Below are 16850 nucleotides of genomic sequence, written 5' to 3' on the forward strand. Positions count from 1 at the left end.
TTGTTTTAGTTTGGATGCAATCCGCCTTGAACCGCAAGGCAATGGTGGAATAGAAATCACTAATGTAATGTAATGTAATAAACTGTTTTACTACTTGGGATCTTGATAGGTACTTGGAACCTGAGTTGGCCACTGTCGAAAACAGGATACTGGCCTTGATGGACCTTTGGTCTGTCTCAGTATGGTTATTCTTATGTTATGTTCTTAATGGGAAATAAAACTGAAAATATAAATATCAGTCTACCTAGAAAAGGTAGTGTGAAGGGCAAGAGATTTAACAGCAAGCTTTAAAAAAAAAAAAAAAAAAAGGCTGATAAATTAGAGCTCCTCAGCTTGGAGAACACATATACAAGATTAACAAAATTATGGATGAGGTGAAACAGGTAAAGAGGGAACAATTATTTACTATTTCAACTTTTAGTAAAACAATTTAAAAACAAACTGAAAAGAGTTTTACCTCTCCCCCCCTACGGCGCATACAGTAATTAAGCTGTGGAATTCATTGATGGATAATGTGGTTATCTAACAGAGCTAGGTTCAAAGTAAGTTTAGACAATCTCCTGCCTCAGTAATTTCATGGTTCTGATATCATTTTAGATGGCTCTAGATATTAAGTAATTTTCATTTTAGTGTTAAGATATGTCAACCATTTTACTGTATTATTTGATTGTTTAAGCACATGTATAACCATCTTGCACTCCCAAGAAAGGTGATAAAAAATAAAAAAATAAAATAATTCCTAACTATCTAGGCCAGGGGTGTCAAAGTCCCTCCTCAAGGGCCGCAATCCAGTTGGGTTTTCAGGATTTCCCCAATGAATATGCATGAGATCCATTTGCATGCACTGCTTTCATTGTATGCTAATAGATCTCATGCATATTCATTGGGGAAATCCTGAAAACCCGACTGGATTGCGGCCCTCGAGTAGGGACTTTGACACCCGTGATCTAGGCACACTGAATGCAACAATTGTCATGTAAGGTATACAGTGGTAAGGTCCTTCTTGCACATACTTTTCACAGAAGTCATTCATAACACTCCAGTAACTTTCAGGAACAACAAACCATTCACAGTCCCCTGGACCAATATTGATGTTCACTGAACAGAAGTTGTTGCTTTCTTGATGACCTAAAACAAACAAAAAAAGAACAGTCAACTTTAAAATCAGTGAATGGTAGTTAGTGTTCTGAAAATGACTGGAGATGACAACTGAAAGAAAAAAACAACTGCCCCACGCATCTATATCATCACATATAATTTTCCCCCCTCTATTACAAAGCTGTGCGGCAAAAGCCCCGAAGCCCTTTAAATCCCTATGGGCTTCAGGGCAGTTACCATATATATATATATATATATATATATACCATAACTTTTAAATTATTTTATTAAATTTTTATTTAAATTTTTTATTAAACTTTTAAATTATTCCATAACTTTTATTATATATATATTCCATATCTTTTAAATTATTTTTATTTAAATCACTACTCTTAGATATTCAAAACACAAAAAATATTAATCTTGCTTAACCTGTAAAGAATTTTAAGTTTCAATAATGTGGCTAGATATTATGAAACTTGTGTTCATCTTTAAGCCACTCACAGTTACTGTAGATTTATCTATGCAATTACTGCCCACTCTCTCTCTCAGGTATCCACTCACTAAGCTTACCAAGGAATGGATTCACCGTATTTGCATGTAAAATTTAGAATAAAATGTCATATTAGTACCAAAATAAACAGAATTATTTGGCTTTCAAAACTGAACGCATGACTAAAATCATGTTCACCCAGAAACATGATGGCAGATAAAGGCCAAATGGCCCATCCAGTCTGCCCATGGTCACTTTTGCTTTAAAATTATTTATCGTCCATCTTTACAGTAGCTGTACTGAAGATGAAAAATTCACCTGGTGTTCTGCTACCTGGAACCTTCATGTACAACTGGACTGTGTTCATTCCTAGGATTGTATAACCAACGTGGCTTAGAAGATTTCCAGCTGACACAACACGTGCAAAAGCAGGTAGCTTGGTCAGTTCATGAAGTTGCAATTTCCACCTGCACCAAAACGGAATAAAGTGAACAATTTCTGTGGACAATACAGTGCTAACAGTAAAACCTAAGAGGGCTCAGTCGTCAGAGTAGACTATTCTTCCATAACTCTTGGAAATAATTTAATAAAATAACAATGTAAACATATCACTTCAAGATGTATATTCAAACACATACATTTCCTAAAGATCCTCTCTCTCTCTCTCTCTCTGTCCAGCTCCTAGTATTTCACCAAAGCACCTTCAGTCTGTCATATGCCTGCACTGGCAGACATGTCCCTGCCTCAAATGTTCATGTAGAACAGATAGAAAATAAAATATATAATAAAATAAAATAAAATATAGGAGTGCATATTCCAACAATTTTCCAACACTGACAACAGCTGATGAATCTTTATGGAAAGAGTGTACACGACTGAGGAAAGAGTTGCTCTATTCACAAAGGGCCCCTTTTACAAAGCTGCTATCATAGTTTTGTAAAAGGGACCAAAAGAGTGTGGAGTACTGGGGAAACTTGCAAACATTAAACACTCTAAATACAAACTTGTTCCAACATACAATGGCTTTTACAAAGCCACTGTAGAGGTTTCTACTGTGGGCTGGTGAGATAAATGCTCTGATGCTTATAGAATTCCTATAAGCAACGGAGCATTTATCTTGATAGCCCACGGTAGAAACCTTTACCAAGGCTTAGTATAAGGAGCCCATAGTCTTTAATCACACATTCTCTGTTGAAGAGGCAGGATTTGGACAAGGAAAACCTGAGTAATTACAGACCAATCTCGATTCTCTTGGTCATTTTGAAAGTCATGGAAAATGTTATATTACAGGAATTGGAAATATTTGTGGAGAGAAAGGACTGGCTTAATGTCCATTAACACTGGGTAGAAACTCTTTTGCCATTGGGTAGAAACTCTTTTGCTATCAACCCTGGACGCACTTAGACGGGGGATTGACGCAAGTAATACCTTTTGTTTGGTATCTCTGGATATACAAAGTTGCCTTTGATACAGTAGACCCTCACTTGATGTTAAAAAAAAACTGTGGTTAGGAGAAGTGGGAGGTACAGTATTGAAATGGATTCAGTTGCTTTTATTATAGCGAAAATTCATGGTAAAATGTGGTACCAGTATTTCTGCCATGATGGGAATGAAGAAGCGAGTCCAGCAAGGGTCTTCATTATCTGCCCTATTATTCAATATTTATATTGCATCAATACAGAAGATTTTTCAGGAGCTTGTAGTTCATTACCACATTTATGCGGATGATATTCACTTCTTTTTTTCAGTAAAAGAAGGAATAGACTATGTAGAGAGGAAACTGATCGAGTGCTTGGGGAGGATAACATCATGGATGCATGAGAATAAATTAGTCTTGGATTTAAAAAAAGATTGAAATGATGTTTGTTGGAAATGATTAATCCCTGTTAGAGCTGGGAGAACGGAAAATACAAGATGTGATTTTCACCATGAGATGCTAGGTGGTTTTTTTTTTTTTTGTGTGTGTAGCTTTCTATGCAGACACAAATCCTGCATGTTGTTAAAGGAGCTTTCTTTCAATTAAGATTGTTCTCAAGAGCGAGAAGTCTAGATTAGATTTCCAAATTGTGGTGCTGAGCAGAGTGCTGTCCAGACTGGATTTTTTGCAATTCCTTAATGATAGGTATTGCAAAAAATAAAATCATAGTATTGCAGGTTGTGCAAAATCCAGCAGCGAGAATGATTAATGGGGTACCTTGGAAAGATCACATAATGCCAGTATTCAAGAGTCTCCATTGGTTGCTATTCCAATCAAGGGCAGCAGCATGATAATCTTCTCCAATCTGTTTGTGATCCCCTTCTTAATTATTCCTAGCATTCTGTTTGCCTTTTTCGCAGCTGCCACACATTGCATGGACAGCTTCATCGACTTGACCACCAGTACTCCCAAGTCTCTTTCCTGGGGGATCTCTCCGAGTACCACACCAGACATCCTATATTCGTGTATAAGATTTTTGTTACCGACAAGCATCACCTTACACTTATCCACGTTAAACCTCACTCGCTGATCGGAGAGCACCAGCAGCAGCAGCTGAAACCAGTGGAGCAGGCAGAAGGAGGAGGGGAGACTTGCAGAGCGAGGCAGGAGGCAGAAGGCAAGAGCAGGAAGGAGACAGAGCTAGGGGTAGCGGCGAGAGTTAGCTCCGCCCACCCCCCACCGCGTCGGCGAGGTCAGAGCCCAAACTCCCCCTTAAAAGGGGCGGAGCCAACGGATCGAGGCACTCGCTGATCGGAGAGCACCAGCAGCAGCAGGTGAAACCAGTGGAGCAGGCAGAAGGAGGAGGGGAGACTTGCAGAGCGAGGCAGGAGGCAGAAGGCAAGAGCAGGAAGGAGACAGAGAGTTAGCTCCGCCCACCCCCACTGCATCGGCGAGGTCAGAGCCCAAACTCCCCTTAAAAGGGGCGGAGCCAACGGCGCCCAGCCGTTCGGCGCGCGGCGAAGGCGAGCGGTAAAGGCGCTTGCCTTAGCGAGAGCGCCTTTGCGAAGGGCCTTGCAAGGGACGAGTATCTACTATCAAGAACACCGAGGAGGACTGAACGGTAAGGAAGCGACAAACACAAAAGGTAAGGAAGAGACAGACGCCAAGGGAACAAACCCACACATACAATCAAGGTGAGGTAGAGCGGAGACAGCACACACAAAAGAGACAGCAAGGCAAGCAACATAAGGAAGCAGCAGGCAAGGGACACAAGCACACACAAGGGAAGCAAGAAATGGAAGCCCAAGGAAGTCAGAAGGTGAGCTTTCCGGTCTTCTGTATCGGCTGCAATATGTATGACTACCTCCCTTCGGGGATCCAGGCATACATTTGCAATCGATGCATGGAGATGGATAGCTTGAAATGTCAGGTAAGACTATTGGAAGGAACAGTGATGGAACTCGAAGACAGAATCCGAGCACAGGAGAAGATTCTAGTGGAGTACAGCCCAAACGACGAGGTCAAGGAACTAGAAATGTTCATAGAGGAAGCTCATCAGCACCACGTAGAGATCCCAGGGCTGGAAAACTGTACTCAGGAAACCGATGTGAGGAGAGAAGACACCTATGCAAACACAGAAGAAACCGAAGACGAGGTAGGAGACAACCGCACATCAGGAGGAATAGTGAGAGCACAGGAAGACATCGCCCCACCCAAAGAACAGGAAACAATTTCAAGAGTATCATTGGAGGAAGAAGACTGGCCCTACTCCAAGGACGTGGACCTACGCCCCCCAAGGAACTCCCGAATAAAGAAGATGGGGATCATCGTAGGCGACTCCATTATACGACATGTGGACAGCCACACCGCAGGAGGAAGAGAGGACAGAGTCGTCACCTGTCTGCCTGGAGCAAGAGTGAAGGATGTGACCAACAGGATCTCCAGGATCATAGATGGCGCAGGGGGAGAGGACACCGCTGTGCTTATCCACGTGGGAACAAATGATGTGAGCGGGCGGAAGTATAACAGGGAAGAGCTGAAGGGCCAGCTCCGCTTACTCGGAAGACAACTGAAGATCAGGGAGGTGAAGGTGGCCTTCTCTGAGATCCTCCCAGTACCAAGAGCGGATGGAAAGAGACAAGGGGAATTGCAAGTAATCAACGCCTGGATGAGACGATGGTGCGAAGAAGATGGCTTCGACTTCGTGCGCAACTGGACGGCGTTCTGGGGAAAAAGCAAGTACTACAGAAGGGACGGACTACACCTCAACAAGGAAGGAGCAAGAGTTTTGGCAGGCAACATGAAGAAGGCAATCGAGAAGGCTTTAAACTGAAAGATAGGGGAAAGCCGACAGTCGACCACCGGTCGATGGCACGGATAGCAGGATGCCCCGACGAAGAAGCCAAGGAAAACTACTCCTACACAAGAGAAGACGACCTCACAGCCAATAAGGGAGAAAAAGCAGGAAGGGACAACTCAGACACAGGAAGGGACGACCACACAGCAAACAAGGGTGATAACACAGGAGCAGTAAAGGATACCGTAAATGAAACTACAGGGACGGCCAACAGTAGAAGGTCCAAAAGGGTAACACGAAGGGAACTTAGATGTATGTATACGAATGCTAGAAGTCTAGGTAACAAAATGGGGGAACTAGAGACAATAGCAAGACATGACATATTGGATATCATTGGCATAACAGAAACATGGTGGAATGAAGAAAACAAATGGGACATAGTACTACAGGGATACAAACTGTATAGAAGAGATCGAGTAGGGCAGAAAGGTGGAGGTATTGCTCTATAAGTTAAGGAGGGAATAGATTCTGTTGAAATGGTTACAACAGAAATGAAAGAGAAGCTTGAGTCACTCTGGATCAAAATTCCTGGTCAATATGGCGCAGATACGAAAATTGGCCTTTACTATCGTCCCCCAGGACAGGCGGAGGAAACTGACTCAGAAATGATGGAGGAAATCAAACAAGAATGCAAGACAGGCAATATAATTATATTGGGAGACTTCAATTTCCCAGGGATAGACTGGAAACTAGCAACCTCCAACTGCGGCAAGGAGGCCAAGTTCCTGGAGGTGCTAGGGGATTGCTTCCTGGAACAAATGGTAAAAGAGCCGACAAGAGGCAATGCCACCTTGGACTTGGTCCTAAATGGCCTCACGGGACCGATAACAGAAGTGGAAGTCATGGTTCCACTGGGAACGAGTGATCACAATGTAATCAACTTTAAACTTGACATCGGGAAAGGGAAACATGCCAAAACCTTAACCACCACCTTGAACTTTAAAAAGGGTAAATACGATCGCATGAGAGCCATGGTAGAAAAACGACTCGAGAAGATGGTGGACAAACTTGAAACGGTAGATCAGGCATGGTCCCTACTGAAAAATACTATCACAGAAGCACAAGATCTCTACATTCCGAGGATTTCCAAAGATCGGAGAACAAAGAGCAAAAGAGAACCGGCATGGCTTACCATACAGGTGAAGGAAGCCATAAAAGAAAAGAAGGACTCTTTCAAAAAATGGAAATGCATAAAGACAACCAAAGCCTGGAACAAACATAAAGATGATCAGAAGAAATGTCACAAGGCGGTGAGGGATGCAAAACAGGAATATGAGGAAAAAATAGCCCAGGAGGCCAAAAACTTCAAGCCCTTCTTTAGATACGTGAAAGGGAAAAAACCTGCAAAAGAGGCAGTGGGACCCCTGGACGACCAGGGAAGAAAAGGGTACATCAAGGAAGATAAACAAATCGCAGACAAACTAAATTCCTTCTTTGCGTCCGTCTTTACGAAGGAGGACACCTCAACAATACCTGAAGCGGAGAAAGTGTTTGCAGGAGAAATAGAAGACAGCCTCACCACAGTTGAAGTGGACTTAGACCAGATATACTATCAGATCGACAAACTAAAAAGTGACAAATCCCCTGGACCGGATGGAATTCACCCGAGAGTCTTAAAGGAATTGAAGGTTGAAATCGGAGAGTTATTGCAAAAACTTGCAAACCTGACAATCAGAACTGGACAGATACCGGACGACTGGAGGATAGCGAACGTCACCCCAATTTTCAAAAAAGGATCGAGAGGGGAACCGGGCAACTATAGACCTGTGAGTCTTACGTCTGTCCCCAGCAAGATGGTTGAAGCACTGATCAAGGATAGCATAGTCCGGCACTTGGACGCACACGACTTGATGAAACCCAGTCAACATGGATTCAGGAAAGGGAAATCATTGAGGGTGAAGAACTTTGGGATCTGGTTGCGCTATGATTCTCGCAGTGGAACTCACAATATGTACAGGGAATACAGAGACCTGACTACTGCTGGTGCTGTGACACAGTGCTATCGTGATATGGGTGCTCGCCATCGTGCTCGGGCCCACTCCATTCAGATTATGAAAGTTGTGCAGATAGCAGCTAGCAAGTGCCGTAGACCTGCAGTCAAACAGTTTCATGACTCCAAAATCAAGTTCCCTCTGCCACACAGAGTTTTGCGCCGCCAGCATAAACCACGTTTCACCATCAAGAGACCAAATACATTCTTCTAAAAGGAAAGCTATAACCTTCTGGGCTAATAAAATTTCATATCTGAAAAAAAAAAAAAAAAAGGAAAGGGAAATCATGTTTGACGAATTTACTCCAATTTTTTGAGACCGTGAACAAGCAAATTGATAGTGGGAAGCCGGTGGACATAATATACAGTGGTGCCTCACACAACGAACTTAATCCGTTCCAGGAGCAAGTTTGTTATGTGAAACGTTCGTTGTGTGAAACGCGTTTTCCCATAACAATACATGTTAAAAAAAATAATTCGTTCTGTAGCATAAAATATGCTAAGATGACATAAAAAAAGATAAATTTTTGGTTATTATTTTTATTTAGATACATCTAAAAACATAATTGTTTTTTAAAACAACACACATTTTTTAAATTTAAAGACAGACTAAGTAGAGTCTAATTTTACAGTGAGAGGGCAGAGTCTCAGCGGCAAAAACTGGGACTTAACTGTTCATTTTTTTTTTTTTCTACCGTGTTTCCCCGATGATAAGGCAGGGCCATCAAATAAGACAGCCCCCCCTTTTTAGAAAAAAATGTAAAATAAGGCACCCCCCCGCAAATAAGCCACCCACCGATACCTGCGCTTACCCGAATCGGGTGGTACGGTGGGTGACTCCGTGTGGTCCCTCGCACCCCCGACACGATCGGGGCAAGAGGGAGCTCAAGCCCTCTTGCCCCCCCCGACTCCCCGACACGATCGGGGCAAGAGGGAGCTCAAGCCCTCTTGCCCCCCCGACTCCCCGACACGATCGGGGCAAGAGGGAGCTCAAGCCCTCTTGCCCCCCCGACTCCCCGACACGATCGGGGCAAGAGGGAGCTCAAGCCCTCTTGCCCCCCCGCCTCCCCGACACGATCGGGGCAAAAGGGAGCTCAAGCCCTCTTGCCCCCCCGACTCCCCGACACGATCGGGGCAAAAGGGAGCCCAAGCCCTCTTGCCCCGCCGATTCCCCAACTCCCCGACAATATCGGGCCAGGAGGGAGCCCAAGTCCTCCTGGCCACGGCGACCCCCTAACCCCACCCTGCACTACATTACGGGCAGGAGGGATCCCAGGCCCTCCTGCCCTCGACGCAAACCCCCCCTCCCCCCAACGACCGCCCCCCCCAAGAACCAGGAGGGACCTAAGGCTCCCGGGCCTATTCTGATTGGCCCAGGCGCCATAGGCCCCACCAGTAGGCGGAGCTTTGGGACGGATGGGCCAATCCGGCCTCATTCCGTCGATGGCTGCCTGCCGGACAGGCGGGTTTGGCTCCCGTCTGTCCGGCCAACTACAGAAAGGTACGGGGAAGGGGGTTGGGGGTGTCGTGGGGGTCGGCTGGGGGGGCGGTCGGAGGTTCTTGGGGGGGGGGCGGTCGTTGGGGGGAGGGGGGGTTTGCGTCGAGGGCAGGAGGGCCTGGGATCCCTCCTGCCCGTAATGTAGTGCAGGGTGGGGTTAGGGGGTCGCCGTGGCCAGGAGGACTTGGGCTCCCTCCTGGCCCGATATTGTCGGGGAGTTGGGGAATCGGCGGGGCAAGAGGGCTTGGGTTCCCTTTTGCCCCGATCGTGTCGGGGAGTCGGGGGGGCAAGAGGGCTTGAGCTCCCTCTTGCCCCGATCGTGTCGGGGAGTCGGGGGGGGGCAAGAGGGCTTGAGCTCCCTCTTGCCCCGATCGTGTCGGGGAGTCGGGGGGGGCAAGAGGGAACCAGGCGGAGAGAGGGCAGTTAAGCGCAGTGCCTGCGCGGAAGGATGCAGCTCGGGCGACTTCGTTGTGTGAAACGAAGTTCGTTGTACGGATCAAGACATAAAGTTCGTTGTGCGCAGCGTTCGCTGTGCGAGACGTCCGTTATGCGAGGCACCACTGTACTTGGACTTCCAGAAAGCGTTCGACAAAGTTCCACACGAAAGACTTCTCAGGAAACTACAAAGCCATGGCATAGAGGGGGATATACAAAGATGGATAGGCAAATGGCTGGAAAACCGAAAGCAGAGAGTGGGCATAAATGGGAAGTTCTCCGACTGGGAGAAAGTGACTAGTGGTGTACCCCAGGGCTCGGTACTTGGGCCGATCCTTTTTAATATTTATATCAATGACCTGGAGGAAGGAACATCCAGTGAGATCATCAAGTTTGCAGACGATACAAAACTATGCCGGGCGATCAGATCGCAGGAGGATAGAGAGAAACTCCAGAGCGACTTGTGTCGGTTAGAAACATGGGCGGAGAAATGGCAGATGAAGTTCAATGTGGAGAAATGCAAGGTAATGCATTTAGGCAATAAGAATAAGGAATACGAGTATACAATGTCAGGTGCAACTCTGGGGAAGAGTGAACAAGAAAAGGACCTGGGTGTACTGATAGATAGGACCCTGAAGCCGTCGGCACAATGCGCGGCAGCGGCAAAGAAGGCAAATAGAATGTTGGGCATGATAAAGAAAGGAATCTCGAGTAGATCGGAGAAAGTTATAATGCTGCTTTATAGGGCAATGGTCAGACCACACTTGGAATACTGCGTCCAACATTGGTCTCCCTACCTAAAGAAGGATATAAAACTGCTGGAGAGGGTGCAGAGACGAGCAACAAAACTGGTGAAGGGTATGGAGAAACTGGAATACGAGGACAGACTTATAACACTAGGATTGTTCTCCCTTGAGAAAAGGAGACTGCGTGGGGATATGATCGAGACCTTCAAAATACTGAAAGGAATCGACAAAATAGAGCAGAGAAGATTATTTACATTGTCCAATTTGACACGGACTAGAGGACATGTAATGAAGCTAAGGGGGGACAGGTTCAGGACTAATGTCAGGAAGTTCTGCTTCACTCAGAGAGTGGTTGACACCTGGAATGCCCTCCCAGAGGAGATTATTGCGGAATCGACCGTCCTAGGCTTCAAGAGCAAACTAGATGCATATCTCCTTAAGAGAGGCATATAAGGATATGGTGGACTATAAATTACGCCAGGTGTACACCTGGCAGGGCCTCCGCGTGTGCGGATCGCCGGACTTGATGGACCGAAGGTCTGATCCGGAGATGGCAGTTCTTATGTTCTTATGCCATGTCGCGGCCCATTTCTCGAGTGTGTTTATGTCACGTTGCAGGTCTTCGCAATCTTTCTGCGTCTTCACTACTTTGAATAGCTTCGTATCGTCTGCAAATTTAATCACCTCGCTCGTTGTACCAATTTCCATGTCATTAATAAATATGCTGAAGAGCACTGAACCCTGTGGCACTCCATTCGTGACTCTTTTCCAGTCCGAGTATTGTCTATTTACCCCCACTCTCTGTTTCCTATCTGCCAACCAGTTTTTAATCCATGTGAGTATTTCACCCTTGATTCCATGGCTCGCAATTTTTCAAAGTAGTCATTCATGCGGGACCTTGTTGAACGCCTTCTGAAAATCCAGATATACAATGTCGACCGGTTCGCCCTTGTCTATCTGCTTGTTTACTCCCTCGAAGAAGTGCAGCAAGTTCGTCAAGCAAGATCTTCCCTTCCTGAAGCCGTGCTGGCTGGTCCTCATCAGATTGTGTCCATCAAGGTGATCAATGATGCAGTACTTTATCAGCACCTCTACCATCTTTTCCAGTACCAAAGTCAGACTCACCGGTCTGTAGTTTCCCGGATCTCCCCTCGAACCCTTCTTGAATATTGGCATAATATTCGCCACTTTCCAGTCTTCCGGAATCCTTCCCGATTTGATCGACAGATTGGCTATTAGTTGAAGCAGTTCAGCTATAGCCCCTTTCAGTTCCTTGGTTACCCTCGGATGGATGCCATCCGGTCCCGGGGATTTATCGATTTTAAGCCTATCAATCTGTTTGCATACCTCTTCTAGACTGACCTTCAACCCTGTCAGTTTCCCGTCTTTGTTTCCTGCGTATAGCCTGTTGTGAATATCCTCTTCAGTAAATACAGATGCAAAAAATGTGTTTAGTTTGTCGGCGATGGCTTTGTCCTCCTTTAGCACTTCCATGGTCATCCAACGGCCCCACCGCTTCCTTCGCGAGTCGTTTCCCTTTAATATATCGAAAGAACGGCTTGAAGTTTTTCATCTCCTTGGCTATTTTTTCCTTGTAGTCTTTTGGCCCCTCTTACTGCCTTGTGGCACCTGCTTTGATGTTGGTAGGCTTAGTCTTCATTCTGACCAAAGTATTCCAATTCTTTTCATGATCCGTTAACTTTTGTGTGGCTACCTCAATGGAATCACCAAACAGTTCTTCACCCAAACAGGGAATATTAGCTAATCTGTCTTGGAGGTTGATGTCCATATCAGAGACCCTCAACCATGCTAGGTGTCTCATCGCCACTGATATAGCAGATACTCTAGATCAGGGGTCTCCAAAGTACAGCCCGAAGGTCACATCTGGCCAGCAGAAGAATTGTGCGGAAATGTGCTAGTTAGACTAATGTTCCAATGAGAATCCGCAAAAAAAACTCCCAAAAACCAACATGGGATGTTTGTGATTTATTAACTCATATCAAGGCATTCAGAGAAAAGTTGATACTTCTGGAAGGCCAAGTTGAGGGGATCGAGGGAACTTAGGTCAATGAAATTTCACCCTCTCCCATGCTCCATTCACCAGATAGCCATCCAACGCAAACAGGGCATGAATCCAAAGTATCCTGCCCTGGGGAATCCATCTAGTGATTTTCTTGCAAAAACCAAGCTTGTAGAAGCAAAAAATAACTTTAAATTCAAATTGAGTAAATCTAAGATGGCTGCTGTGGGTGGAATTTTCAGAAAAAGACAGCCCAGGAAAAGCACAGGAACTCCCCAAACACAACGATTTTAGGGGTGGGGGGACCAGGGCTAATAATACCCAAACTGCCCAAAACTCCCTTTTGGAAAACCTTCCAAAATTGCTGAAAACAGGCCGTCAGCTTTGTACTCACTATGCCAAGCTTGTGCTGGAATCTGCAGGAAAGAAGCTGAAAACAGCTTACAGGAAGATCCACTGCCTCAACAAGCCATACAACTGCATTGCTGGTCTTCTGACTGCCCCTCTGTCCCGAGTTCCATGGCCAGGGACCTCCACCACCATAACATACCGCGCACATGACCTGGTGGAGAAACAGTCGGCCCTGATCCTGGACATACCTCCATGGAACCATACAGTCTGCACTCAAACCCACTAGCAGATGAACCTGGGGTGAGCTAGCTCCTAAGGGAATGGCCCCCTGAGCCCCGATCTGAAGTACAGGCTGTCCAGAGGGTGCACTGCCAGGCAGCCAATCCCCTGGAAAAATATTTTTTTCCCCTCAAAGTCTGTGATCTCCTGCAGCCAGAGATGTCCCACTGCTGGGAACCTCTAAAGCGTGAAGGCACGATGCACCAAAAAAAAATAAAAAAAACCCCAAAAACTAACACGAGCAGAAAAGACTAGCTCCTACTGTCCTGCCTATAGGAAAGTAACTGAATCCCTGAGGGCAGTTCTGAGGTAAAGAGGGGAGGGTCTGAAAAAATTATGTAAACGAGTTTCCTACAAACAGTTTTGCAACTGGGGATACTACTCCAAACTAGTTGGCTTAGAAGCCACAGACACAAAAAAAACTTTTCAATCTAGTAAAAAACCTCACTGATACCAAGCTGCTCCTAGCCGCACAAGGAAACCACCCTCCAACAGCCACCCAACTAGCAGACCACTATAAAAGTAAGATCACTACAATCAGGTCCACCTTCAACAACATACCAACCCACCTCGAAGAGATAATAATAAACCCTACAATAGGAGAAGCCACTGCAGCAGACAGGACCTGGACCAACTTCCCAGTAGTACAATGGACTGACATAAACCGACTCTACAAAAAAATACAGCCTAGCATCAAGCGACTTGAACAACTGTCCCTCATATCTGTTAACAAATGCCTCCCCCAAATTTAGAGCCAGCCTCATGCAATGGATACAAACCACACTCACGGAAAGTCAATTCCCACAAGACCTTAGAGAGATCATAATCACCCCAATATTAAAAGATCATAAAGGCCCTCCAACTATAGACCATCGCCTCAATACCATTATACGTTAAACTAATAGAAGGTCTAGTTGTCCAATACCTCACCAACTACCCGGAAGACTACAACCTACTTCACCCTTCAGAATCAGGGTTCAGAACTAACCATAGCACAGAGACACTACTAGTAACTCTACTAGACACAGCCCGACAGCATTTTAGCAAAAGAAGAAGGATACTGATAATTCAACTCGATCTCTCTGCAGCTTTTGACCTGGTAGACCACACCATACTACTTCAGATATTAGAAGCCATAAGGATTTCAGGAGGGGTATACAACTGGTTCCAAGGATTCCTTAAAACAAGAACATACAGAGTAAAGACAAACGATCTTAAAATCAGACCCCTGGTCCAACCCCTGCGGAGTACCACAAGGGTCACCACTGTCACCCATGCTCTTCAACCTCTTCATATCCTCCCTTGGTACCACTCTAGATAACCTTGTTGTAACATCATTCAGCTATGCAGACGACATAACCATACTCCTCCCCTTCGACGCACCAGATCCCACTTCAACAGATAATCTGAAAAAAACACTAGAAGCAGTGGAAAAATGGATGACAGACCACAAACTGAAGCTGAACTCGGACAAAACAAAATTTCTATTGCTTGAAAAGGACAAAACCCCATCCATAACAGAATTAGAAATAAATGCCACCAAACTCTGCTCTCAAACTCCTAGGAGTGACGATAGATAGATGCTGCACAATGCAGGTCCAAATCAACAAGACCACTCAAAAAGCATTTCTAACCATGCGCAATCTAAGAAAAATAAGAAAATTCTTTGACAAAGAGCAATATAGGCTCTTAGTCCAATCCCTAGTCCTAGGTCTAGTGGACTACTATAATACCTCTACCTACCATGCCCCACAAACTTGATAAAACAATTACAGACTGTACAAAATACAGCCCTCAGACTGATCTATTCACTTGGAAAATTTGATCACATCACCAATGCCTACCTAGATTCACACTGGCTACCCATACAAGCACAAATTCAATTCAAATTATACTGTCTATTATTCAAAGCAATAAACGGTACTGCCCCCACCTACCTAAATAATCGCCTAAATCGGAACCTTACAACCAGACAAAGGAGAACTCTGACCCCATTCTCCTACCCCCCATTCAAAGGTACTCGGCGCAAGAAGATGTATGACAACCTACTAGCGACGCAGGCAGTGAACCTAGACCCCTCCATCACTAACTTGCTGACAGCAACAAGCGACTTCAAATCATTTCGAAAAGAAATCAAAACCCTGCTTTTCAAAAAATTTATCCAGTTATCTTAACTCTCCCCTTGTCCTTCCCCCTCCATTCGTAAATTCCTCCTCAAATTGCTACTCTTCTTGCACTTTCTCCTCAAAGACTCAACTATGAAACCAGTCCCCTACACTGTAATTTCCCTGTAAATGTTCAGTTCTCTTCTGATTTCTACTCTTCTTTTAATTTCTCCTAGGTTCGCTACCCATCTTGTAATTTTTCCTCTAAAACTCTATTATGTAACCAGTTCCCTCCCTAGAGTGTAATTTTTACTGGAAATGTCCAGTTATCTTCTGATGTAATCTGCCTAGAACTGCAAGGTACAGGCGGAATAGAAGTCACTAATGTAATGTAATAACCTACTTGTCTAGGAATAGAGCGGGATTGTACAAGAGAGACCCATTTTTAACATTTCAATTAAATTATTCTCCCTTCAATGTTATGTCATAGCGCCTTGTCCTTACCCTTCGCCCTTAAATTGATAATGGTATCTTATTGTACTGGACTAAAGTCTGATAGGCATTTGAATGAGTCCATCATATATCCTTCCATTCTTTTTTCTTATAAAAGTCATGCCCAAATTTTTATCAATCATGAATCCATTTTAACATTTTACATAGACCCAGATGATAATGAAACAAAATAGCAAACCTCTATTCCAGTCTCTTCTCTCATCTACTTTCTCCTCCTCCAATTTATTCAAAGCACAAAGACAGAAGCAATGGCATTTAGTACAGGGCTCAGATGTCTTCATGAATTTCTAGTCTACCAGGGAGCTCACATGGAAGGAGGGGTGAATATTCAATGAATCAAAGGCCTTATACTGTTCGGTGTAGGTCACAAGGAAGGTCCAGAGAGAGGAGTAGCAGCCTTGTTTTTGGCCCCATCTACCGACAGATTCAGACTCCATTTGGGCTCTTGACCCACAGTTTGGGAACCACTGTCAGGGAATATATTTTGAGTTCCTTATGTCTCTCTGTAAGGTTTGTGTTGCAGACCCTGAACTATTTTGACAGCTCTTATCTGAACTATATAATTACAAATATGACTTCCAAAACCAGCAAAAGATAAAGTGAGAATCTCAGAGATAACATATAGCTCAATAAGGACATTATCTCTTTCCTGCTGGGAATACCAAATATGCACTCAAATCACATTTTTAGTTTTTCTTGTTGCTTCATTACACTGACTGGCAACTTTCGATCATAATAAATAATAAATAAATCCTAGGTCCCATTCCTGTTGGGCAATTAACAAGCATCCTTGCCTACTTCATGAAGGCAATTGTTCTTACTGGCTGTGCTATTTTTGCGAAGACAAAGCATTAGATATCCAAAATGAAAAAAAAAAAGTTAAGTCTTTAATAATAATAGACAATAGAATGCTGTAAATTGTGCTCAATGAAAGTTTAGATTCCTGGAAACTCACTTTTTGTCATCTGACAAATCAATATTGGTCCCAAATTTGATTGTTTTAAAAGGTCCCTTTTTCCTCCTCCCAGAGCTGTGAAAATAATTAAAA

The 16850-nt window shown here is 44.5% G+C and overlaps 1 protein-coding gene across 4 annotated transcripts in view; it reads right to left on the reverse strand.

Annotated features, from left to right (window-relative positions):
• The window catches only part of KDM6A (lysine demethylase 6A), a 547501-nt gene that overhangs the window by 81916 nt on the left and 448735 nt on the right, over positions 1 to 16850 (reverse strand). For all 4 annotated transcript variants that reach the window (XM_033949775.1, XM_033949774.1, XM_033949772.1 and 1 more), the window contains 3 exons: positions 16758 to 16832; positions 1910 to 2058; positions 1014 to 1128 (listed from right to left, as the gene is read on the reverse strand). In XM_033949775.1, coding sequence (XP_033805666.1) covers positions 1014 to 1128; positions 1910 to 2058; positions 16758 to 16832 — 339 coding nt within the window. The remainder of the gene's footprint in view (positions 1 to 1013; positions 1129 to 1909; positions 2059 to 16757; positions 16833 to 16850) is intronic.

Source organism: Geotrypetes seraphini, chromosome 6, assembly GCF_902459505.1.
Source record: "Geotrypetes seraphini chromosome 6, aGeoSer1.1, whole genome shotgun sequence".
Classification (NCBI taxonomy): domain Eukaryota; kingdom Metazoa; phylum Chordata; class Amphibia; order Gymnophiona; family Dermophiidae; genus Geotrypetes; species Geotrypetes seraphini.